The sequence below is a fragment of the Polyodon spathula genome, chromosome 3 (genome assembly GCF_017654505.1).
Source record: "Polyodon spathula isolate WHYD16114869_AA chromosome 3, ASM1765450v1, whole genome shotgun sequence".
NCBI lineage: Eukaryota > Metazoa > Chordata > Actinopteri > Acipenseriformes > Polyodontidae > Polyodon > Polyodon spathula.
In genome coordinates this window covers 47,159,405-47,184,909 of record NC_054536.1, presented here as the reverse complement: position 1 = coordinate 47,184,909, position 25,505 = coordinate 47,159,405, and the positions used below count along the sequence as shown (strand labels likewise).

The 25,505-nt window shown below is 43.0% G+C and overlaps 1 protein-coding gene across 1 annotated transcript in view; it reads right to left on the bottom strand.

Annotated features, from left to right (window-relative positions):
• The window catches only part of spire1a (spire-type actin nucleation factor 1a), a 245,118-nt gene that overhangs the window by 210,836 nt on the left and 8,777 nt on the right, over positions 1–25,505 (bottom strand). The window contains exons 2-3 of the mRNA XM_041241878.1: positions 8,000–8,034; positions 1,242–1,475 (exon numbers count right to left, since the gene is read on the bottom strand). Of these exons, the coding sequence (XP_041097812.1) occupies positions 1,242–1,475; positions 8,000–8,034 (269 nt within the window). The remainder of the gene's footprint in view (positions 1–1,241; positions 1,476–7,999; positions 8,035–25,505) is intronic.

Genomic DNA, 25,505 nt, shown 5'->3' with positions numbered 1-25,505 from the left:
CCGCCCTACCACCTGAGGGTGGAGACGCATGCCCTGCAAAACGGCCTCCTCTGGATAGGAGATCCGCTGCATAATTGACTCTGCCCGGTAGGTGAACCGCGCGCATAGAGGTCAAACGCGGCTGTGCCCATAGTAACAGCCGTGTTATCATCCGGTGAAGGCGAGGGGACCGTAGGCCGCCCTAGCGGTTGATATACGCCACAACCATGGTGTTGTCCGACTGCACTAACACGTGCTTGCCTAGAAGCACTGGCAAGAAGTGCCGAAGGGCAAGGTCCACCGCTCTGAGTTCCAGAGAGACACCGCTCCAGCGAGGCAACTCTTTGTGTCGATAGGGTCACTTCCATGGACACTAAGTCCAGATGCAGACCCAAGAACTCGGTCTGTTGGCTTGGCACAAGGCGGCTCTTGTCTGAATTGACCTTCAGACCTAGCCGCTGAAGATGGTCTGTAACCATCGCTGTGTGCTGTACCAACTGCTCCTTCGACTGCGCACAGACGAGCCAGTCGTCCAGATAGTTCAGCAGTCGGACACCTTGAGCCCGCAAGGGAGCTAGAATGGCATCCATACATTTGGAAAAGGTTCGAGGAGTTAGTGACAGGCCGAATGGGAGGACACAAAACTCGTACACCCTGCTCTGAAATGCGAAACGTAGACACTTCCTGTGACCCAGGCAGATGGGAACGTGAAAGTACACATCTGTCAGTATAATCGTAAATCTCGAAAAACTACTCGCTTCTAAATCTTTTGTAGTCATTTTTGTATTACTTTAGTATAAATACACGTTAATTTGGATTCATATGTTGTTTTTTTCTGACTTTATGTGAACGAAAAGACACAAATACGCCCGTTTTCTCATTGGAAATAGGTAAGTTTCAAAATATCACTGTCCTGGTCACAAAAGCAAAGTCTGTGGAGAATAATAGCCATTTTCTATACTTTTGAGGCATAAGCAATTAGGAAATAACACTTACTACCCAGGAACAAAAATTGTGTTACATAGTGTAATCAATATTTTATCAAATGATTATATTTTGTGTGCCCAATTAATCGATTGCCAAATTAATGGATGCTTAACTGGATGCTTAACTGACAGCCCTACAACATATCATTTAAAAGTCTGCAAAGACACCTTATTCAAAGTACCATTATGAATTTCAAGATATGTATTCTATTTCTAATTTAACTGGCTGCTAATAACAGCTTAGTTTCACCCGTGTTGGTTGTTACAAACCCCTACCTTAAGGACATCCCTGAAGCCCTGTAAGTTGGTGACGTCCTGAGGCTCTTTGTCCTCCTCATCCTCCTCCTCAGTTGCCTCAAAGCCCTCATCTCGACTCACATCCCGATCTTCCACAAAGTTAGTCATGCGGTCTATAAGATGCTCCAAGGGTGGACTTAGCTCCCTCTCCTCATTCTCCTTTAGGCCATAGTCCAGTGCTTTATAGATCACAATGCCTAAAGACTCAATCACCTATAAAAATACAAGACAGAAAAACCTTGATTTTTTTTTTTTTTTTTTTTCAATCGTGTTGAATGTAAAATTCTCATCTCCCAAACCACATACAGGTCCAGGAGGACTAAAGATCAATGGCCATCCAATGTTTCTGCTGACTGGCCAATCACCTGGCAGACAAAAGCAGTAAATGTTGCCAAGCAATAGAAACCTTGGGGAGAGGGTTCAGCTCGTGCCAACCCCAATCTATTTTCCCTCTCTCCTCAGTGGGAGTGCAATGTCCAATCAGTTTCCTCTTTCGATCCCCAGCTGGAAAACTTGAACGCACATTTACTGTACTGGCTTACTGATGGTTACAGTACCTGCCCAACAATACATAAGTTGACATTTATAATGCCTTATGTACATCCTGGCTTTGTGTTAAAAAATTGAAAATATCTGTCACACTGCTGCTTGTTAAACACAGTACCTTCACCTAAAACTGCCCCATTAAACATGACTGGGTTGAATTAGGACAGACTTCAACTTGAGAACAATCACCCCACATGACCCTAAAATTAAGCCAATTATTTCCATGAGGCTAGAGCACATGAATCACAAATAGGATATACTCTATTAATTAGGCTGGAATTTAAAAAATAAATAAATGAAAGGCTAGTAGTTTATAGTAACAGCAGGAACTACATGAGTAACTTGTTCCACATTACTAGTACTTACTCTGGTAGGGTGTGGCTACATTGCTTTTTGCCCTGTGAACTGGCCCAGATTGGTGCAAGTACTGTGCTACTTGCCGTTGGATCTATAAATTGGGGTCTGAAAAACAGCTGCATAGTTTTTCATCACCAATTTCTAAAGACAACCATCAGTCCTTCTAACCTATGACAGGCTTCTGATGGTTGTTATCTGTATTTGTCCTAGCAAGCCTGTGAGAGGCTGCTGCTGGATGAGCAGAACTGTATTTGGTCCATGTGGCAAAGTGCCCTGCCCCTGGGCTATTTATTTGTGTTGTATGTTACGTGTAGTGTGTTAATGTTGGTGCATAGTCATTGGTACACGGGATATAAATGTGTCTGTGTAACATGAGTGGTTTAAAATGTATATTTGTATTTAGGCACGAGGATTGCACAGCACTTCATGTGCAGGTAAAATGTAATAATACGCGAGCACAGGGAATTGCACTTTATTAATTCACGTGCAGTTGTACCAGGACTCCAATTTAATGATTGATTAGTAATCGAGTCCCATAAAAGCAGCTTGTTTTCAATCATTCGGGGTTGTGTGTTTGGTGAGTGGAGAACGGGTGTGGAGAAGGAGAATAAACCAAGTAAAATAACACAAATAGAACTGCCTTGACTCACAGTGTTTGTTTGTCTGTTAGTCCACTGTTTGTTTAGTGTTAGTCTGTTTTGTTTCATCCCTTTGTTTTGGCTACCAGTGTTGTGTCCTGTGTTTTGTTTGTCTTGCAACCTTTTATTTTCTGTTTGTTTTCTTATTAAATGCTGAACGCAACCACGCGCTCAGCTTCACCAAACTCCACGTCTCTCTGTCTATTCTGTGACACGTGGTGTCATCACGGGATTACCAGCGCCTCCTAGACGCAGACCAGAGGGGGAATCGCAGTGTGTTTTTTTTTTTGTTTTTTTTTAAATGGAAGGTTGGAGAGACGGCTGCACTGAACTGTAGGAGCTCCTCAGTGGTCTGGAGGACCAAGGATGGTGCCTTGCCTGCAGGGGTGTAAGAGCATGTGGTGGCTGTCTGCCCCTTCCAAGAGGAGGAGGAGGAGGAGGAGGAGGAGGAGGAGGAGGAGGAACAGGCCCAGGAGAGGAAGGTGAGGCTAAGGAGTGGGAGAAGAAAGCTGCAGCAGCAGCAGAGCAAAGGGGGAGCAAGCAGGGCTGTGGTGTTTCGCCTGTGGCAAAACCTGTCACACCATCATGTACTGCTCCGTCCAGGTAGAGCTGCTGACATTGTCCCGAAAGATGGGATGGGGGGAAGGCACAGAGGAGTGGTTCCGCTGGATGGCTAGGAAGCCAGGACCCAACCAGCTGCCATCGCCGTTGTGCCCCCTCTGTAAGGGGGAGCATTACTTTGCTTCCTGTACCTTCTGCAGTTATGAGGAGGAGGAGGATCCTGGTCGTCCTATGCCTGAGTGGGAGGAGCCTGAACGTCCTAAGCCGAAGAGGGGGAGTCGGTGCATCCACAGCCCAAGAGGGAGGAGTCGTGCGTCCACAGCCCAAAGAGGGGGGAGTCGGTGCTTCCACAGCACAAACAGGGGGGAGTCTGAGCGTCCACAGCCTGAGAAGGGGAATCCCACGGCCCTAGGACCCAAACCACCAGCAGAGGAAGAATGCCTGCTGTTTCCAACTCCACCAGCACAGGAAGAATGCCTGCTGTATCCACCTCCGCCAGCAGAGGAAGAATGCCTGCTGTCTCCACCTCCGCCAGCAGAGGAAGAATGTCTGCTGTCCCCACCTCCGCCAGCAGAGGAAGAATGCTTGCTGGTTTCGGCCCTTGCAAGTGAGGGAGAGCAGCACCAGTCCCCTGTAACAAGGGTAGACTACAAGCCGCTCCCACCTCCTTCACCATGAGGCTACAAGCCTCCCCCACCGCCACCGCCAGGAGCAGAGCAGCAGGAGCTGCCACTGCCCCCGCCACCTCCACCAGCAGAGGATGAATGCCTGCTGGTTCCCCGCCACCTCCACCAGCAGAGGGTGAATGCCTGCTGGGTCCCCGTCCAACACTAGAAGGTGAATGCCTGCTGGGTCCCTGTTCACCAGCAGAGGGTGAATGCCTGCTGGGTCACTTTCTACCAGCAGAGGATGAATGCCTGCTAGTATCACTTCCCCCACCATCACGAGGAGAGGAGCTGGAGCTGCCTCTGCCTCCATCACCATCAGGGGGAGAGGAGCAGAACCTGTCTCTCCCTTCACCAGAAGGACCAGGACTAGATTCTGGATGTCCTCAGCAGCCCTTGCGTAGGTTGCTGAGGGAAGCACTGCCCGGCCGCAGTGGCCGAGAAGAGGGCCAAAACCTGCACCCCAGCTTGTCCTGACTCCCTGCACAACATCGCCCAAGGATGCCTGCCTCGCTTCGCCCAAAGATGCTTGCCTCGCTTCGCTCGGGGTTGCCTGCCGCTCCGCATCGCCCGGGGTTGCCTGCCGCTCCGCATCGCCCGGGGTTGCCTGCCGCTCCGCATCGCCTGGGGTTGCCTGCTGCTCCGCATCGCCTGGGGTTGACTGCCGCTCCGCATTGCCTGTGGAGTCACCGGTTGCATGGTACGAGGGAGAAGCAAAGCTCCCGCTGCCGCCTCTATGGCCAGGGGCTCCCCTCCCAAGTTCGCCTCCTGAGGGTCCGTTGCTGCCTTCGCCATAGGTCGCCGTCAGCTCTGCTTGGCCGCAGGGGTCAGTGTGGCCGGAGCCCCACCAGAGTGAGCTGCCGGCTATGAAGAAGGGGGGAGAGGTCAGGAGACCACCTCCCCCCGCAGCAATTTCACTGCAGGAGTTCTTGTGGCTGGAGTCCCACATGAGGGAGCTGCCGGCTGAGAAGGGGGGAAAGGCGAGGAGACTACCTTCCTCAGCAGCCTTTCCGCTGCGGGAGTGGACCACCATGCTGTCAGCCGTACCACTACCGGCAAGGTAGCCGACAGCATTTTCAGCCATGGGCCCAGTGAAGTCTCCCTTCCCGGCCCAAGACTTTGACCTGGACTACTGGGTTTTTAATTAAGGGGGGAGGTGGCCGTTGAGGCCCAGTATGCTTCGCACAAGGTGGGGTATATGTGGCAAAGTGCCCCACCCCTGGGCTATTTATTTGTTCTATGTTGCGTGTAGTGTGTTAATGTTGGTGTATAGTCATTGGTACACGGGATATAAATGGGTCTGTGCAACACGAGTGGTTTAAAATGTATATTTGTATTTACGCTTGAGGATTGCACAGCACTTCACGTGCAGGTAAAATGTAATAATATACGATCATAGGGAATTGCACTTTATTAATTCATGTGCAGTTGTACCGAGAGTCCAACTGAACGACTGATTAGCAATCGAGTCTCGGTACAGCTGCATAAAAGCAGCATGTTTTCACTCACTCAGGGTTGTGTGTTCGGTGAGTGGAGAACAGGTGTGGAGGAGAGTAAACCAAGTAAATTAATGTAAATAGAACTGTCTTGACTCACCGTGTTTGTCTGTCTGTTAGTCCATTGTTTGCTTAGTGTTTTGTTTCATCTCTGTTTTGGCTACCAGTGCCGTGTTCTGTGTTTTGTTTGTCTTGCAACCTTTTATTTTCTGTTTGTTTAGTTATTCACCAAACTCCACGCCTCTCTGTCTATTCTGTGTTGGTTCCTGGTTCTGGTCTGACATCACCCACTACACCCGTCTTTGTGACAGTCCAGAACAGGGGTAAGTCACTAATAACCTAAGATATAATTAGGGCTTCTGTTTTTTTGTCTTATATTTTCTGTGCTTATTTTTAGCTATTTTTGAGTTTTATGTAGATCGTTTTTTTCAGGGCTTTCATTTTTGATACACTGTATGAAATTAGTGTTTTCGGTTTGTAACAGGGCGAGGAGCCCTTATATTTAGAACGGGGTCTCTCCCTCTGCCCCTGCGTCTCATGTTATTTTCTATTTGTTTTACGATTTATTTATTTGTAAATATGACGACGAGAGCCGTAGCTTTTGTTTCACACAATTAAAAACCTTGCATAGAAGGTGGCCATCTCCTGAATTAAGTGATTCACTTGTTGCTAATCAGGAGATGGTCACCTGCATATAAGCCTGCAGCTCTCTGCACTCTGGGTGGGAGTTGGAAGTGAACGAGAGGGAGCGAGGAGAAAACAAAAAAGTAAACAAAACATAGGATCAGTGAAAGCGATCTGCCCAGGCTGACCTGTGTGTTTTGTGTTAGATATCTGTTTGATTTATTTAAACCTTTACACTGTTTGTTTTTTTAAAATATTTTATTTACTTTTATTATTTAAAAATAAAACAATGCAAGCGCCATTGCACCAAATCCCTGCAGTGCCTGTTTCTTCCTGCATCTGGCCTGATGTCCCCACCCAGCTACCCTGCCACACGTGGTGTCACCAGCACCTCCTTGACTCAGACCAGAAAAGGTACTGCAGGTTTATTTTTTTATTATTACTTTGTGGAGGAAAAGGATACAGGATGGGACGAAAGAGGAGGATGGGAAGGAGACAGCTGAGGCAACAATAGCAGCAGCGCAGGAGATGGTGGTCATGTGACCCTACCCGACTGGGACCCCCATACTAGGACACCGAACAGGAGCAGTGGAGGGCTAAAGGGGCCCCTCTGTGCATCCTGTGCAGCAAGTTTGGGCATGACCGGGAGGACTGCCCCTAAGAAGACCCCTGCTTCTGGGAGGCCTACTGGATGGGGACGGTGTCCGGTGTGTCTGGATGGTAAAGGCTTTTGGAGCAGCGAACCCCATCACCGCCACAGCTCAAGTGGGAGGAGCCTGAGCGTCCACAGCCCAAGAAGCGGGAGTCGGTGCGTCCACAGCCCAAGAGGTTGGAGTCGTTGCATCCACAGCCAAGAAAGAGAAGTCCCAGGTCCACCGCCCCAGAAGCAGGTGGTACCAGCTACAGCTGCTACCAGAGAGAGCAGCTGGGATGCCATCCTCTGCACTGTCATGACCAACTGCTGGTGCTCCATCTGCAGAGAGTTGGGGCATTCCCCACTCAACAGCCCATCCCCATCAGCAGAGGGGGAACATGCCTGCTGGTTCCCCCATTGCAGCCAGAAGGGGAGGAGCCCCTGTCGCCTTCGCTGCCAGAAGGAGTCCCTGCCTCTGCCTTCATCACTCCCACCCGAGAGAGAGGAGCAGGAGCTGCCTCTCCCTTCACCACTGGAGGGATCCGGAAAGGATGCTGGCAGTTCTCAACAGCACCTACATAGGTTGCTGAGGGAAGCATGGGGGGAAAACCGTCTGGCCGTAGTGGCTGCGAAGACGGCCAACCCCAGCATCACCGATAGTCCTGGCTCCATCACACAGAGACATTGCCCGCGCAAATCACGTATTAATTGCAATAATTGCATTAATGTCTATGGCTTTTATCCAATTAATGATTAAATTAGATTAATTGGTGTCCTTTATATATGATAAAACTGTGTTTTCTAATTGACAATCCCTGCAACACCTGATGAAGAAACATTATGTGGTAAAACATGTTGTGTTTGTTTCATGTTTTGTTTGATATACATGGCTTATATGTAATTGCTGTTAATTATTTTAAATTATTGTTTAACTCAGACATTTATATATAAAAGTGCCTTATGGTCAGCACCTCTTTTTGGAAAAAGCTTTGCTGTGCACGAATGCCTTCAAGAATAGATATACTGTATACTTTTTGCTTGAATTGCTTCAGCTCCTTTTCTGTCTTTTTTTTCTATTACTTGAAGAACCTTACGAACAAAGGAAGGATTGCATCAATTAGTCTGTTCACAAATTAAAATATACAGGACACCCTAATGCTGTAAACTAAATGCAAGCACTAAACTTCATCAATATGATGAAAAATGCGACACTCACCTCAGCTGCTGTAAACATCGATAGTCTGGATTTGTCTGGAAGAAAACAAAATTAAATTAATATTTAATTTATTAAAAAGTAGTTTAGTAATACTCCTAAAGCAAGAACATCCAACACAAAGGGAATTCCCAGACACAAGTTCAGTGGTTGAAGCCAAAGACCTATTATTATTATTATTATTATTATTATTATTATTATTATTATTATTATTTTGTAGCCTAAACCATTACTTTCAATCATTAGTGAAGTAATTTTTATTTATTTTTTTACTGAGTGATTCAGTTTTGGGTTTTCTGAATGCAGGTTGTCATGATTTATAAGATCCCACAGTACTATACATCAGTGACATATGGAAAACACCACCCGGACACAAATGGCTTATTAGCATTCCTTCAAATTATGTACAAATATTTACTACGGTGATAGTGAGGACGGACAGCGTGGGGAAGTACTCATGGAAAAGTAATGAGCAGTTTAGAAGCAGTAAGGAGAAATTAAATATTTAACTGCTTAATCACAAAATACAGTTTACATTCTAACAGCTGTGTGTCTTTTTCTGATAAACTGAAACTCAGAGTGACTGATTCAAATTCGGCGCTGCTCTCAGACAAAGGGGCGGGCGGATCTAACAGCACAAACAAAAGGAAGACAATTCATACAGCGACAGTGAGGAGAGTGACAGTGTGGGGAAGTACTCGTGGAAAAGTGCAGAGCGTTTAGAAGCAGTTTGAAAGCAGTTTTACAACTGCAGAAACTACACTTACACTTCAAGCCAGTAATCTGTGACACCTGCATGATGTGGGAAATCTGACAAAACCCAGCAGAGCTTAACAAACTGTCTGTAAGTGCAGCAAGATCCAGGACTTGCTTCAACAAGTAAGAGTCGATGTTGTAAATCTCCCTCCCAATGAGAAAGGGCACCGTGTAAGGACAGTGGTACGCTGCCTCCTAGAGGGACCGCCTTGATGGTAGGTGGAAACTGGAAGGTGACCATATTAGGAACGGAACGACTCCATTGCAAGCAGCTGCAGCTGTTGTTTGCAGGGAGGAGTGTATGGGTACAAAGGGGAAGCAGCTACGTCACGCTGCCGTGCGCTGAAAACGCAAACTGACAGCCGGAGCTGCAGTTTGTTATTTTTGTTACGTGTTTGTTTTGTCTTTTGCAGAAGAGTGTCAGCTCGGTGCTCGGCTGCAGCCACGGAGCCAGTCCACACCTCACCGAGCACTTCCCTCACCACACAGCAACAGCATACACCACAGACCCGACTTTTTGGAGAGCACAGTTTCGTGCATTGGGACTTAGAATTGCTTGTTTTGTTTTGAGCTTGAAACGCTTGGCATGTACCCCCGACACCATTGCTGGTAGAGGGGTGGCTCTTTCTGTTTTATTTAATAAAACATAAATTTTTTGAAAAATCGCTGTTTGGGTTGCATTGTTTTCTGCACTACACCACTCGCACCCATCACAGTTGGTGACCAGAAGTGGGAGACGGAACGGACGTGGCTGCATTGGGAGCAATGTTGGAGGAACAGGAGCGAAGACATCTGGAGGCAATGGAGCTTATTATGGAGCAGATGCATGCCGTATTCCTGGAAGCCAATTGGGGGAGGCAGCCAGCGACCAAACCAGCAGTATCCTTACCAAAAATAAGGATAGTGAAGATGTCGCTGGAGGATCATCACAATGCCTATTTGGTAGCCTTTGAAAGGCAGGCAACAGCAGCACAGTGGCCTCGGGATTGGTGGGCTACCCAGTTGGGCTCCAATTTGATTGGGGAAGCCCAGGCAGCCTACCAAACCAATGAAGAGACACTCGATTATGAGCGAGTAAAGCGGGCCATTCTCCAGCGGCTGGTTATCACTAAGGAGACACATCGTCGCCGGTTCCAAGAGTATAAGCGTGGTGGCGCAACAACTGGTGGACCACATTACCCGGTGGCTCTTCCCTGGCACCAACAATGCCGAGAAAGTGACTGAACTCATAGCTATTGAGTTCATAAAGGTGCTGGGGCCAGACATGCAGAACTGGGTCAGCTGCCACCGTCCCACCACGCTGGATGCAGCAGTCAGATTGGCTGAAGGGTTCGAGGATGCCCTGCCCACCCCTCCAGTGGTTGCCACACCTGCTCCTTCTTCCAGCAAACCACGATCGGCGGGACCACCACAGCACTTCACCCACACTACAACTTCACCCCATGGGCGGCCTCCCTCCAACACAATGGAGAGCGAGGGCGACCCCCAGTGGGGTAAAAGCAGAGCTCCCCTCCCCCTGCCAAGCCAGCAGCAGGACACGCAAGCTCCATGGGCGCCCTTTCGCCCCACCTGTTACCAGTGCCAGGAGGTCTGTCACCTCGCCAGGAACTGGCCAGCAGCAATGGAATGTGGCGTGACCTCCTATTTAGTCCTGACAGCACCAGGTAAGTCCAGGGGTAATGAGTGGGAGGGGCCTCGTATTATTAATGTACGTGTTGGTGATGTGAGCACCCACACATTAGTGGACTCAGGATGTGGGCAAACTTTAATTATTAGAGCTCTATTGACGGGGGTACCTTGGTGATCATGTGGGGTTGTGGTCATTTCTTGTATCCATGGGAATAACAAGGTCTACCCCTTCACTAAATTAGATTTGACGATTGGATGTCATACCTGCTGCGTAATCGTGGCTGTGGCTGAAAAGTTGCTATATCCAGTTATTTTAGGTCAAGACTGGCCACATTTTGATACTATGATTAATAAAACGGTAAAGCCTGTCTCCGGTAAGACCTTGGGAGCAGCGGGGGAAAATATTGGGGATATTTTCCGCTACACACTGATTTGTTCCATTCCCGATTTTGCCCAAGAAAAACAAAAAGAGAGTGAAAAGGGTTGAAAAATGGGAAGGAATGTTAATGAAACAAGGCTGGGGTTTGGTGGGGGAAACTTCAGAATCTGTCAAATGTAGGGGAAAGGGGATTGGGACTCTGTGTGACTTGCGGGGGGTGGGCTACTGAGACCCCCAGTGCTGAAGCTACTTTAGCTCCACTCAATATCCCAAAATTCTGGGACGGAGATGTGGACCTAGCGTTGGAGTAAAAGAACAACCCTTCGCTGCATACATCTGGGGGAAGGATGCAGAGGATAACTGGCCGCTAACATATCCTCACCACATTGTCGGGCACGTACTGTATACAGTATCCCAAGCCACAAGCACAAGTCAGATTGTAACACAATTACTCACTCCCCAGTTTTTTCAACATGAGATCATGCAGTTGGCTCACGATGTCCCATATTGGGGCCATTTCGGTAGCGATAAGACTCAGGAACGAATATTGGCTTGGTTTTATTGGATGGGAGTTTTTAGTGAGGTGATGCGTTATGTAGCGGAGTGTCCAGAATGCCAGCAAGTAGCACCGGGACGGGTTCACCCGGCCCTGCTGGTCCCACTGCCCCTGATCTCTGTTCCCTTTGAACGCATTGCTATGGATATAGTGGGTCCACTGAGCCAGTCTGACTCTGGATATATGCATATTTTAGTAGTAGTGTACTACGTGACCAGATATCCAGAGACAGTACCATTGAGATCCACTAGTGCTGCAGCAATTGCTCGAGAGCTAGTACATATTATATTAAGAGTAGGGATTCCAAAAGAAATCCTCACTGATCACGGTACACACTTTATGTCACAATGTTTAAAAGAATTATATAATTGTTGTAAATTAAATCAATTCGAACCCCTGTTTATCACCCGCAGACAGGTGGTTTGGTGGAACGTTTTAATCAGACTTTAAAACAGATGCTGAAGCGGTTTGTCAACCAAGAGCAGAAACATTGGGCTAAACTCCTCCCCTACCTGATATTTGCAGTGAGAGAGGTGCATCAAAGCTCGACCGGGTTCTCTCCATTTGAGCTGCTGTATGGGAGGCAACCACGAGGTATTTTGATTTTGTGAAAGAAGGGTGGGAGGAGCAAACAAATGTACAAATGCATAGTCAAGTATGTAATTACGTTAAGAGACCACCTGGAATTGGTTGGTCGTTTGGCACAAGAAAACCTAAAACTTAGCTCAGCATTGCCAAGAGCACCAGTACAACAAACAAGCATAAATTCGGACTTTTCGGCCAGGTGATAAAGTACTGTTGCTACTTCACACATCGGAATCTAAGTTGTATGCTAAGTGGCAGGGGCCATATGAGGTGATACGGGGAATTGGTAATGTAAATTATGAAATCAGACAACCCGATTGCCGAAATAAAACCGACGGTCGGTAGATCTCACCTGAAAGGCTGCTCCAAAACTAGTTAAATGGGCAGGGCAGTGTCAGGAGGCATTTGATATGATTAAGAAGCGACTCTGTCAAGCTCCCGCTCTGATTTCACCAGATTTCAGCAAAGAGTTCATCCTTCAGCCTCCCACACCGGTCTGGGGGCGGTTCTGTCCCAGCAAGTTCATGGGGTAAAACACACTATTATTTATTTGAGCAAGAAAATGGCTCCTATGGAGATTAACTACTCTGTCATTGAGAAGGAGTGTTTAGCCATCAAATCGGCTACTCACACTCTTCGCTATTACTTATTGGGGCATTCTTTCTCTCTTATCACTGATCATGCTCTAAGGTGGTTACACACGATGAAGGACAATAACGTTAGGATAACTCTGTGGTATCTCGTACTGCAACCGTTCCACTAAACTGTGAAACATCGTGCGAGTAAGGAGGATCAAAATGCAGATTTCTTTTCAAGAGAGGGGACACCATTGGGGAATGTAGAATTAGCAGAGTGTTCCTTCAGCATCACTCTGAGGGGTGAGATATGTGATAGAGACAGAAAAAGTTGATGTTTTAGAAAAGCAAACTATGAAGGTATGAAACAGAGACTAACAGAAGTAGATTGGAGTAAAATAGAGAAAACACCCACAGAAGAAGGATGGTTGTTCTTCAAAAATGTAGTACTAGAGGCGCAAAACAATTATATCCCTAAAGTAGACAAATCTAAATGTAAAACTAAATTGCCAAAATGGTTTAATAGATCAATTAAAAAAAATATTCAGCGAAAAAAGGCACTTACAGAGCATTAAAAAAGGACCAAAAAGAAAGTACGCAGAAAGAGTACACAGAACTGCAAACGCAAGTCAAAAAGGAAGTTAGAAAGGCCAAGAGAGAAATAGAAATAAACATTGCTAAGGGAGCTAAAACCAATGCCAAAATGTTTTTCCAATATTACAACAGCAAGAGAACATTCAAAGAGGAGATTAAATGTTTAAGAGATACAAATGGCAAAATCGTAGATGAAGAAAAAAAAATAGCAAATATGTTAAATGATTACTTTTCACAAAGGAAGATACTGACAACATGCCCCACATGTCATCCAGTTCCTATCCAGTTTTAAATAACTTTAGCATAACTGAGGCAGAAGTGTTAAAGGGACTAGGAGCTCTTAAAATAAACAAATCCCCTGGGCCGGATGAGATCCTCCCAGTAGTACTCAAAGAAATGAAAGAAGTTATTTACAAACCGCTAACCAAGATCATGCAGCAGTCTCTTGACACAGGGGTGGTACCGACAGACTGGAAAATTGCAAACGTAATACCGATCCACAAAAAGGGAAACAAAACTGAACCAGGTAACTACAGACCAGTAAGCCTGACTTCTATTATATGCAAACTTATGGAAACTATAATAAGATCCAAAATGGAAAATTACCTATATGGTAACAGGGTTCCTGGGAGACAGTCAACATGGTTTTAGGAAAGGGAGATCGTGTCTAACTAACTTGCTTGATTTTTTTGAGGATGCAACATCCATAATGGATAATTGCAAAGCATATGACATGGTTTATTTGGATTTCCAGAAAGCTTTTGACAAAGTCCCGCACTAAAGATTAATTCTCAAACTGAACGCAGTTGGGATTCAAGGAAACACATGTACATGGATTAGGGAGTGGTTAACATGTAGAAAACAGAAAGTACTGATTAGAGGAAAAACCTCAGAATGGAGTGTGGTAACCAGCGGTGTACCACAGGGATCAGTATTAGGTCCTCTGCTATTCCTAATCTACATTAATGATTTAGATTCTGGTATAGTAAGCAAACTTGTTAAATTTGCAGACGACACAAAAGTAGGAGGAGTGGCAAACACTGTTGCAGCAGCAAAGGTCATTCAAAATGATCTAGACAAGATTCAGAACTGGGCAGACGCATGGCAAATGACATTTAATAGAGAAAAGTGTAAGGTACTGCACGCAGGAAATAAAAATGTACATTATAAATATCATATGGGAGATATTGAAATTGGAGAAGGAATCTATGAAAAAGACCTAGGAGTTTTTGTTGACTCAGAAATGTTTTCATCTAGACAATGTGGGGAAGCTATAAAAAAGGCTAACAAGATGCTCGGATACATTGTGAAAAGTGTTGAATTTAAATCAAGGGAAGTAATGTTAAAACTGTACAATGCACTAGTAAGACCTCATCTTGAATATTGTGTGTCTTGAACAAAGAAGACTACGTGGCGACCTAATTCAAGCATTCAAAATTCTAAAAGGTATTGACAGTGTCGACCCAAGGGACTTTTTCAGCCTGAAAAAAGAAACAAGGACCAGGGGTCACAAATGGAGTTTAGAAAAAGGGGCATTCAGAACAGAAAATAGGAGACACTTTTTTACACAGAGAATTGTGAGGGTCTGGAATCAACTCCCCAGTAATGTTGTTGAAGCTGACACCCTGGGATCCTTCAAGAAGCTGCTAGATGAGATTTTGGGATCAATAAGCTACTAACAACCAAACGAGCAAGATGGGCCGAATGGCCTCCTCTCGTTTGTAAAATTTCTTATGTTCTTATGTTCTTATGTTGTAAATCTCCCTCCCAACGAGAAAGGGCGCCGTGTAAGGACGGTGGTATGCTGCCTGCTAGATGGACCGCCTTGATGGTAGGTGGAAACCGGAAGGTGACCATATTAGGAGGGGCGCGTAGTTGCAAGTACCCGGAACGACTCCACTGCAAGCAGCTGCGGGACTGCCCTCTATTGGAGAAACCATGGCAATTGGTTGTTTGCAGGATTGTATGCTGCCTTGCACTGAAAACGTAAACTGACAACCAGAGCTGCGTTTTGTTATTTTTGTTACGTGTTTGTTTTGTCTTTTGCAGAGGAGGAGTGAGAGGAACTGCAGACTCGGAGCTATTATGAAAAAGGGGCCAAACAAAGGCTACCGAAAATGTACTGCTACTGAGTTAATGAACAAAAGTTGTCTGAATAACATCCTATAGCAAACTTTCATCTGTGCTGCTTATTTTCCATGGCCTTCTGATAATCACATTCGGAAACTGGAAGTCAGTAAACCTCCAGGCTGTGTTTCAAACAAACACTCACATCTTATATTTAACAAGTTTGATTTGCCTTAAATTGACACTTCAACACAGATACACATCTTAATTCATGCAAACAAAGTGAAAATTGATCATTGGAGGAAGTGTCAAAATAAGTGAAAATACTTTCCCATATGGATTATTAACAGCCATATACTTCTTCATTGGTAACTTGTAATTGTTATTTACACAAAGCATTTCCTTTATAGTTACAAATCAATCAACCTATTATTTATTTTTTAAAGGTTGTAAACATACCATGGTCAGTGTTGTACAGTCAGGGGCTGTACCTGGAGGCCTTTACCCATTCCAGGGCTCTACATTTAGATTTTTAACTACTGGCCCCTTGGGCCACTGAGCTAGTGTTTTTACTGGCCCGAATGCAATTTTATCTGGCCCAATATATTCTTCATGATTGTTTTTATTTCCAGTATGTTTCTAACTGTGTATGGTAACCAAAGAGAGTCCACGTCGCAAAAGAAAGTGGCTAAAACAAAGCCTTTCAATATACAGTGCCTATAGACACACCCCCTTTCAAAATTTTCACCTTTTGTTGTCTTACAGCCTGGAATTTAAATGCATTATTTTTTTTTCATTTATCTACACATCCTACCCCACAACTTCCAAGTGAAAAAAATATTCTAGACATTTGTAAAAAAATTAATTAAATAAAAACTGAAATAGCTTGGTTGGATAAGTGTCCACCCCCCTTATAGCAACCCTAAATTAGCTCAGGTGTAACCAATTGCCCTGAAAATCACATGCCAAGTTAAGTGGCCTCCACCTGTGTTAAGCTGTAGTGATTCACATGATTTCGGGATAAATTCAGCAGTTCCTGTAGGTTCCCTCTGCTGGGTAGTGCATTTCAGAGCAAAGACTCAACCATGAGCACCAAGAGGCGCTTTCAAAAGAACTCAGAGGCAAAGTGGTTGAAAGGTACAGATCAGGGGATGGGTATAAGAAAATATCAAAGGCCTTGAAGCACGGTCAAGACGATTATTAAGAAGTGGAAGGTGTACGGCACCACCAAGACCCTGCCTAGATCAGGCCATTCCTCCAAACTGGATGACCGAACAAGAAGGAGACTGATCAGAGAGGCTACCAAGAGGCCAATGGAAACTATGCAAGAGCTACAGGCTTTTATGGCCAAGACTGGTCAAAGCGTTTATGTGACAACAATATCCAGAATTTATAGCTATGTGGCAAAAAGTTTTGTGGTCTGATGAAACTAAAATGGAAATTTTTGGCCTAAATGCAAAGTGCAAACCCAACACAGAACATAACCCAAAGAGCACTATCCCTACTGTGAAGCATGCTGGTGGCAGCATCATGTTATGGGGATGTTTCTCATTGGCAGGGACTGGGGCACTTGGAAAATTAATGGAGCAAAGTAAAGAAAAAGTACTTGAGGAAAACCTGCTGCCCTCTGCAAGAAAGCTGAAACTGGAACAGAAGTTCACCTTTCAGCATGATAACAACCCAAAGCACACAGCCAAAGCTACATTGGAGTGTCTAAGGAACAAAAAAGGTAAATGTCCTTTACTGGCCCAGTTAAAGCCCCGACCTAAGTCCAATCGAAAATTTTTGGCATGACAGCTGTCCATCAATGCTCCCAAAGGAACATGACAGAGCTTGAGCAGTTTTGTAAAGAACAATGGTCAAATATTGCCAAATCTAGGTGTGCAAAGTTGGTAGAGACCTATCCCCAACAGCTTCTTACAGCTGTAATTGCTGCCAAAGGTGCTTCCACCAAGTTTAACTCAGGTGGGTGGAGACTTATCTAATTATGATCTTTCAGTTTTGTATTTTTAATATATAACTTTTTTTCCCCCTTAACAGTGTGGTGTATGGTGTGTAGATAAGTGGAGAAAAACCCTCATTTAAATGCATGAAACTCTGAGGCACTGACACAACAAACTGTGAAAAATGTTCAAGGGGGTGTAGACTTTCTATAGGCACTGTATACACTAAATAAGAGATCCCATATGCAGCCCTGGGGAACTCCTGAGGAAACCTTCCCAGTAACGGACCTAAACCTACCCAGAGAGACAAAATGCTTTCTCTCAGAGAAATAAGAGCTAAACCAACCGAGGACAGTGCCAGAAAAGTCAAACAGGCTCTCTACCTAGCAAGTAGAATGTTATGGTTTCCTATATCCCTGGCAACTTTTTTTTTTTTTTTTTTAATGTAGTCATTCCAATCGAGTTAGGAATGTTCACTTCAATACACTACTTTTATGCAGAGTGAAAAAGCTGGGACAGGCAGATACAGTATAATCTGTATCTATTATACAGTATAATCGTAAATCTCGAAAAACTACTCACTTCTAAATCTTTTGTAGTCATTTTTGTATTACTTTAGTACAAATACATGTTAATTTGGATTCATATGTTGTTTTTTTCTGACTTTATGTGAACGAAAAGACACAAATACGCCCGTTTTCTCATTGGAAATAGGTAAGTTTCAAAATATCACTGTCCTGGTCACAAAAGCAAAGTTTGTGGGGAATAATAGCCATTTTCTATACTTCTGAGGCATAAGCAATTAGGAAATAACACTTACTACCCAGGAACAAAAATTGTGTTACATAGTTTAATGGCAACAAGTGCAAGGGATAATGAGAATGCAAAGTAAGTGTACGGGAAGTGACAGTTGATGGGGCAGTGTGGCAGTCTGGTTAAATGGTGAAGTCAGAAACAGGAAACAACACAGACAATATGGGTGAAACGGTGAATGAAAGCACTGCTGCGTGGTTTACTATTAAGCAGAAAACAAAAGGTTGGAACAAAACAGCACACAGCACTTGAGGCCAAAATAAACAGACAAACAAAACGAATAGACACTAACAAACAGGGTGGACAAACGTTAAACATGGTGAGTAAAAGCAAGTTATATTTACTTTCTACTTTCTTTTTGTTTTTAATTCTCTCCTCTCCACACATGTTCTCCACCCCCTAAACACACAATCGTGATTGAGTGCTTTGTGCAACTTTATATACAATTGTGCTGGGATTGATGCTCACATATCAATACCCTTTAACTTTGCACATGAAGTGATCTGTGCACTCCCGTGCTCACATAGCAATAGCCTTTTACTGAGCTGATAAGGGAATGGTCACAATCCCCTTGAAGTTGTACAAAGAACATTTCAATGTAAAGGGGAGCGATGAAAAAAAGAAGCAAAGTTAGAAGCAACAATTGTGTGAACGTTGGGCCCCAGCACCTTTCTAATTGCACCTATTTGCTTGATGCTTGACCAGGTTAACCCAATTGCTTCTCCTAACTTGGGCTTTTGTGTTTGATATCACCACTTTAAACGGCTGTTGCGTTTTTCTAACTTGTTTTTTTTTTTTACACTGACAATTTTACATTGTTTTTGTTCTAGAGATCACTTCTTTTTTTACTTGATCAAATAATGAATAAAGCGAGGGAAAGCTATTTAAGAATGCGTATGGCAAATAGACAGACAGACAAGAAAGTAGTAAGTAATGTAAGAGAAAAAAGAAAAGATTTGAAAGTAAAATAATGGTAGAAGGGTCTTTTGGACAGTATTGAAAGTGTAAACATTGTATTCTTTTAGTTGCAAATGTACATCCATCAGTGGTGAAAACAATATGTCTATTTTGGTAGGTATTAATATATTGATATTTACACAGGTACAAAACTACAGTGTTATGAATGGTTGGTTAAAAATGTACATATGCATGTCAGTGCTAAAGGGTAGTATACTATCACATTTTAATGCTGAAAAAAAAAAACAGCATCATTTACATGCACCCATTTTCCAGTTTCAAACCATAATTTGGCACTTATGTTTTGCAGACTTGAGAATTGCATTAAAAAAAGCTTTATTTTTCTTTTATATTCAATGTGACTGACATAGCACTTTAATAATTATGATTGATATATCTACTATAGATACTAATGAAAGCAAAACAAATACAAAAGAAAAACAAGGGAACCGCAGATCTTTTCAAGAAAGCTGGGAGACTTTGAATAAATAGATTTTATATTTTCAAATGCTGCAATAACAGTTCTACTTGTGAAGCATCCACACTGTAATTTGACAGAACAGGTGATTTATTTGCACTGTGCAGAACCTTATTTTCCCCCATTGGTGCTTGAGCCCCAGAGCACTCACGGAATCACCACTGTGCACCTCTTATCAGTGATTAAAGCCTGGTTTTCAAACAAACTGATTATCGCTTACCAATACTGTGTTGGTATGTGTTTTTTTAAAAAAAAGTAATTTCAGCTTTCAATCACATTAATGTAAATGATAATGTAAACGATAATGTAAACAACACCAATCTACAGACAGCGAGACCCAAGCTTTAAACGTGTTACTGTATATAGATAAGAACTAAACTTTATTATGAATATTGTGTTATGTTTTAAGCAACACACTACGATAGTGTTCATTATGATAAGTTTGTTTATTAGTTTTAAAATGTTTAATAAAACGTGACCTATTGTTTGACCCTGTTAGAACAACTGCCCCCCTTTGCTAATGACATCTTTAGTCAGTATACATCTCCACATTTTTAGTAAAATGACTTTATACTTATTTCTAAAGATACAACACGTTTCAGTAAGTTAAAACAATATTCACCACTGCTACATCCCATAGGAAAATTGACTTTGTTGCATTTTTTTTAATGATTCACCATTTAATCATTAAATCACAATTAAGAAGATTAAATATGCTACTATACTCCTCCTGGGCGCTGCCAATACGGTCACATGACTGTGATACTGCACGGCTATTGGCTCAGTGGATATTTCGGATTTTGCTAAAAGAAGTCTAGCGTATAGCGCGTTATGGAAAGAAACGATAATTTGAGTTGTATTTAACATGCTGTACATCATGTTTTGAGAACAAATGACACTGAATATCAGAAAGTAGGCACTGTGAGATGAATGATCCAGCATCTAAACTAAAATTTGCATCTAAAATCTTCAAAAATATATATATATTGTGAGCCAGCTCACAAGTTTACCACCAGGAGTCGTTCATGGTAGGCTTGGTATGAGCCCACAGAGGTTGCCAGTAATGATCAGATGGACCTGTGGGCAGCATACATGCCTGCCATGACGTCAAGGAGTTAACGGACCGACAGGCTGCAGGTGTGGTTAGGTAGTCAATTAGGGTTTGACTATTGTTAGACTATCATTGGCCTTAATTTGCCCACACCTGTAGCCTGTAACAGCCAAATGCATGGCTAGTAAAAGGGAGCATGTGCCGCCAGTCTGGTGGTTGTCTGTTTTGTTTGCCTGCCTGAGAACTTCTGAGGATATCTACAATAAGACCGGAATGGGATAACGGGAACCAGGGTCGGATAACGTTGTGGTCCTTTGCATCAGCAATTCCCTGTTCTCTACAGGGGCTACGAGGAACGGCCTGTCCGCTGCTGGGATTTGCAAAGGGACTGGACTGCAGAATAAGGGTAGGAGAAGGGTTTCCTAAAGAAGAAACCAAGCAAGCTAGGAAAAACCCAAAACCCAGGTGGAATTACCTATTCACCAACTGGACGTGGTTATTGGTCCAGTTGGTTTAGATCAGCATTTTTGTTTTGGTGGTTTTGTTTTTGTTTGAAATCTTGTTTGAACTGTTTACTTTCTTTTGGACATTGCAATATAAGCCGTATAGACTACTGGAATAAAGACTTACTTTGTTTTGGAAACTACTGTCTGTTTTCTTCGTGTGCACCTACCCGCTCACAATAAATATAAATACATACATATATACATATATATATTATATATACACACACACACACACACACACACACACAGTGGCTCTCAAAAGTATTCACCCCCCTTGGACTTTTTCCACATTTTATTGTGTTACAACATGGAATCAAAATGGGTTTAATTAGATGTTTTTGCCACTGATCAACACCAAAAAAAATCCATAATGTCAAAGTGAAAAATAAAATCTACAAATTGTTCTAAATTAATTACAAATATAAAACAGAAAATAACTGAATGCATAAGTATTCACCCCCTTTGCTAAGACACACCTAAATAAGCTCTGGTGAAACCAATTGTCTTTAGAAGTCACATAATTAGTTGAATGTCCACCTGTGTGCAATTAAGGCGTTTCACATGATTTCAGGTTAAATACACCTGTCTCTGGGAGGTCCCACAGTTGGTTAGTACATTTCCTAACAAAAACTATATCATGAAGACAAAGGAACATTCAAAGCAAATCCGGAATAAGGTTCTTCAAAAGCACCAATCAGGGGTAGGATATAAGAACATTTCCAAGGCATTGAATATCCCCCGGAGCACAGTAAAGTCCATTATTAAGAAATTGAGAAAATATGGCAGAATGGTGAATCTGTCTAGAACAGGCCGTCCTCAAAAACTGAGTATCCGGGCGAGAAGGGCACTAGTCAGGGAGGCCACCAAGAGGCCTATGGCAACTCTAAAGGAGTCTTCCACAGCAGAGCTGGGGGCATACTGCAACAATAGCCCGGGTGCTTCACAAAACTGGCCTTTATGGGAGAGTGGCAAAAAGATAGCCATTGTTGAAAAAAAAAATCTCGGCTAGTTTGCCAGAAGGCATGTGGGAGACTCTGAGACCAAGTGGAAGAAGATTCTATGGTCTAATGAGACCAAAATAGAGTTTTTTGGCCTCAACACTAAGCGCTATGTTTGGTGCAAGCCTAACAGCGCACATCATCCTGAGAACACCATCCCTACCGTGAAGCATGGTGGTGGCAGCGTCATGCTATGGGGATGCTTCTCTGTGTCAGGGCCTGGAAAGCTTGTGAAAATAGAGGACAAAATGGATGTAGCAAAGTACAGAGAAATCCTGGAGGAAAACCTGCTGAAGTCTGCAAGAGACCTGGGACTTGGGAGAAGATTCATCTTCCAGCAGGACAATGATCCCAAACAAAGCCAAAGCCACACTGGAATGGCTTAAAAACAAAAACGCAATGTCCTGGAGCGGCCCAGTCAAAGCTCGGACCTCCATGGCCAATCCATACTGCAACAGACTAGAGACATGAAACTGAGTATGGTAGTAGAGGATAATGTGAAGTACTGTCGATTTCCAAATGACGTCTTTTGGTTACATGGTTTGGTGGCCAAATTGATAATTAAAAAACGACTTTTATGACCCATAAGAACAGTGTTATTCAAAGATCTGCAGAAAACCGCAACTTTGTTAGGCACCAAAATTGTCACGTTTGCTCATGAGAAGGTCATTTCTAAGTTTTGTAAAATCCCAGCTTTTCCGTTAAAAAACATGGATGCAGCCAGCAAAATAGTGCCGATGGGGTCATAGTTCTAATGGAACACATATAGGAAGACATATGTGCTCTATGAAAAATGTCATCACCCTCGACCTCTCCAAAAGGTCGAGCTAAAAACGGTCTCCTTACACCTCAGGGATCACAGATAGAGTCATGGTTCATATGGAACACATATAGAAGTCATACGTGCGCTATAAAAAATGCTAATACTCATGACCTTTGACCTCTGCTAAGGTTCAAAACCCACAAATTGGCCTATAGCTCCTCAGCTGTATCTAACACAGATCAGTGACTTAAACTTCACCGTAAGATTATGCTCTGTACACGATACAACTTAAGTAGCCCATTAACTAATTATAAGAAATGTATATCAGCGATTATTTGTGATCAGTGAACCATGTTTTCTTTGGATGCCTTTACAGTTGCTAGCAATTCTGGTTATTACTATTATTATTATTAGGCTTCCAAACCAGAAAGGCTGGGAAGCCTATTGTTTCTGTTAGGATTTTTTTTTTTTCTTCCGCTCTTTTTTAAAAAAAATCTCTAAAATCAACACCAAAACTTGGTAGGGCGGTAGGCACCTAAGGGAAGCTGAGTCAGAGCAAAAAAAACAAAATAGGTCACATGGTTTGGCAGCCATATTAGATTTATCCAAAATATTCAAACGTTTTCTTCTCTGAAACCGTTATGACAATTGTTACGCGTTTTTCACATTAAAAGTTCCATTATGACTCATTAAGTGGCTGATCTTCTATCTAAAACTGTCATTGAGACTGTAAAGAGATATTTTGGGTAAAAACAAGAAATGTCAAAAGAAAATAACACCTTGATGAATTAATCCCTTAGTTGGGCGAGGTTGGGGGTGTGGTTGTGGGTGGAAAATTGGAACTTAGGGTCTTTTCCTGTCTGTCTTATTGTAATGTGCTGTTTGTTCCAAAATAAAAATTTAAAAAATGGACCCCAAAAAAAAAAAAAAAATCGCTTAGTCTTTCTTTTCACACTGTGGTGAGAAGTATATGCTCTACATGTTTAATGCGAGAATAGTCTATTCCTTGGATATCTGCAATTGTCTTTATTACCACAATGCAAATAATATAAGGTGATAAGTACTGTAGATAGATTAGTAAATATTGTAGTGTTGCTGTTTGGAATATGTTTGCTTTAAACAACTTTGAAGCAGTAGCTACCCCGTTTATATCCAATAGCCTACTTCAAAGTAACTACATTCTTCAAAGATTTGAGACTTGAAAGCCACACCAATTGACAGTAATCAATCAGTAACTTATTTACAGGTATATTTAGTGCAATACTGTAAGGCTGATCACTCATTTTGGAGAGCTTGATTCAGATGTAAAAGAATGGAGACCCGCACATTCTACAGCCTACCTAAGTTTGCACTTGTGTCCTATATTGGATATGAACTGAACAAGACTGACATCACCTTGACTAAAGACATTGTTGGAACATTGAAGCAGAGTAGCAACGTGGTTCTCTGAAAGAAGGGAAAATATAAGGAAACTTTTCAAGTGAAAATTATGAAGCTTGGTGGTAAGAGGTTATATTTTATTAAATTATATTTTATTGCTGAGTACTGGGAAGCTCTCATTTTTTGCTATGTACTGATGCAATTCATTAATCTATCTTGTACTTTTTATTTTACCAGAAGCTGATAAACTCACTAAATCAACAGTGGAGTTGGAGAGACAGCAGATAAAAAATGACATTCAGAAGAAAAGAAAAATGAAGCCTTGTAACAGTGAAAGCTGCCATCCAGACAAAAAGAGGAAGCTTGTCAATAAGTCAAAAGGCACGGTGTTATAGGCTTCAAATTTTGTATTTAATTTATTGTACCAGAAAATGTACCTGTTGAGACAGAGGCCTAGCTTACAAGGGGGTCCTGGAACACAGACAAACAAACACATTAATACTTGTGTGGTTCAACATTTTTTAAAGATACTAAAAATAATAACATAGGTAGGCTAAATGTAGTGCTCGGGTGTACTGGGCTACTTCAACTCCAAAATAAGTCAACTTGATTTTAAACATTAAATTCCCTTTCAAGCTTGTGCAGTGTGTGAAAAGTGTGTGCTACTGCTTATACTAAAATATGTTTTATTTTCATACACAGACAAATGTCATCGCATAGACGAAGGTCGCCAAGTGCCCGACCGCATTTCACCTATGCAGCAGCGAACCCACATTGTACCTGCTCACCCGGCAAAGAGCTGTTGTGCTGCACAACAAAAAATAAATGGAGAAGCATTATCAGCATGAAGCAGCAAATTGTATATCTGTGTGAAGCAGTCTGATCCGTTACCAAAGCTGCAAGAGAACTCTGAACGCATGCAGAGTCAGCCGTCCAATCACCAATCTTTTTTTCATAACCATTACAACGGTACTGAGGTGGGTGGGACGGATATATTTTTTGAACCATGAGAATGAGCTAGACTCGCCGCAGCGGATTACAGCCAGATACGGTTTGGAATGAAATTGTCATATTTCTTGCCAATATTTTAATTTCATATTTTAATTGTCAATTGCTCCATAACTGGGTGGGCCCAGGCCCAGGCCCCTCAGGCCCAATCGTGGCGCTGCCCCTGACTATGAGAATGAACCACTGGAGAGTACACAGACGTGCGAAGAAATACCAGAAGCACATGTTGCATACCCTGGGCATAACAGCACTCTTACAAGAACATAAGAACATAAGAAAGTTTACAAACGAGAGGAGGCCATTCGGCCCATCTTGCTCGTTTGGTTGTTAGTAGCTTATTGATCCCAAAATCTCATCAAGCAGCTTCTTGAAGGATCCCAGGGTGTCAGCTTCAACAACATTACTGGGGAGCTGATTCCAGACCCTCACAATTCTCTGTGTAAAAAAGTGTCTCCTATTTTCTGTTCTGAA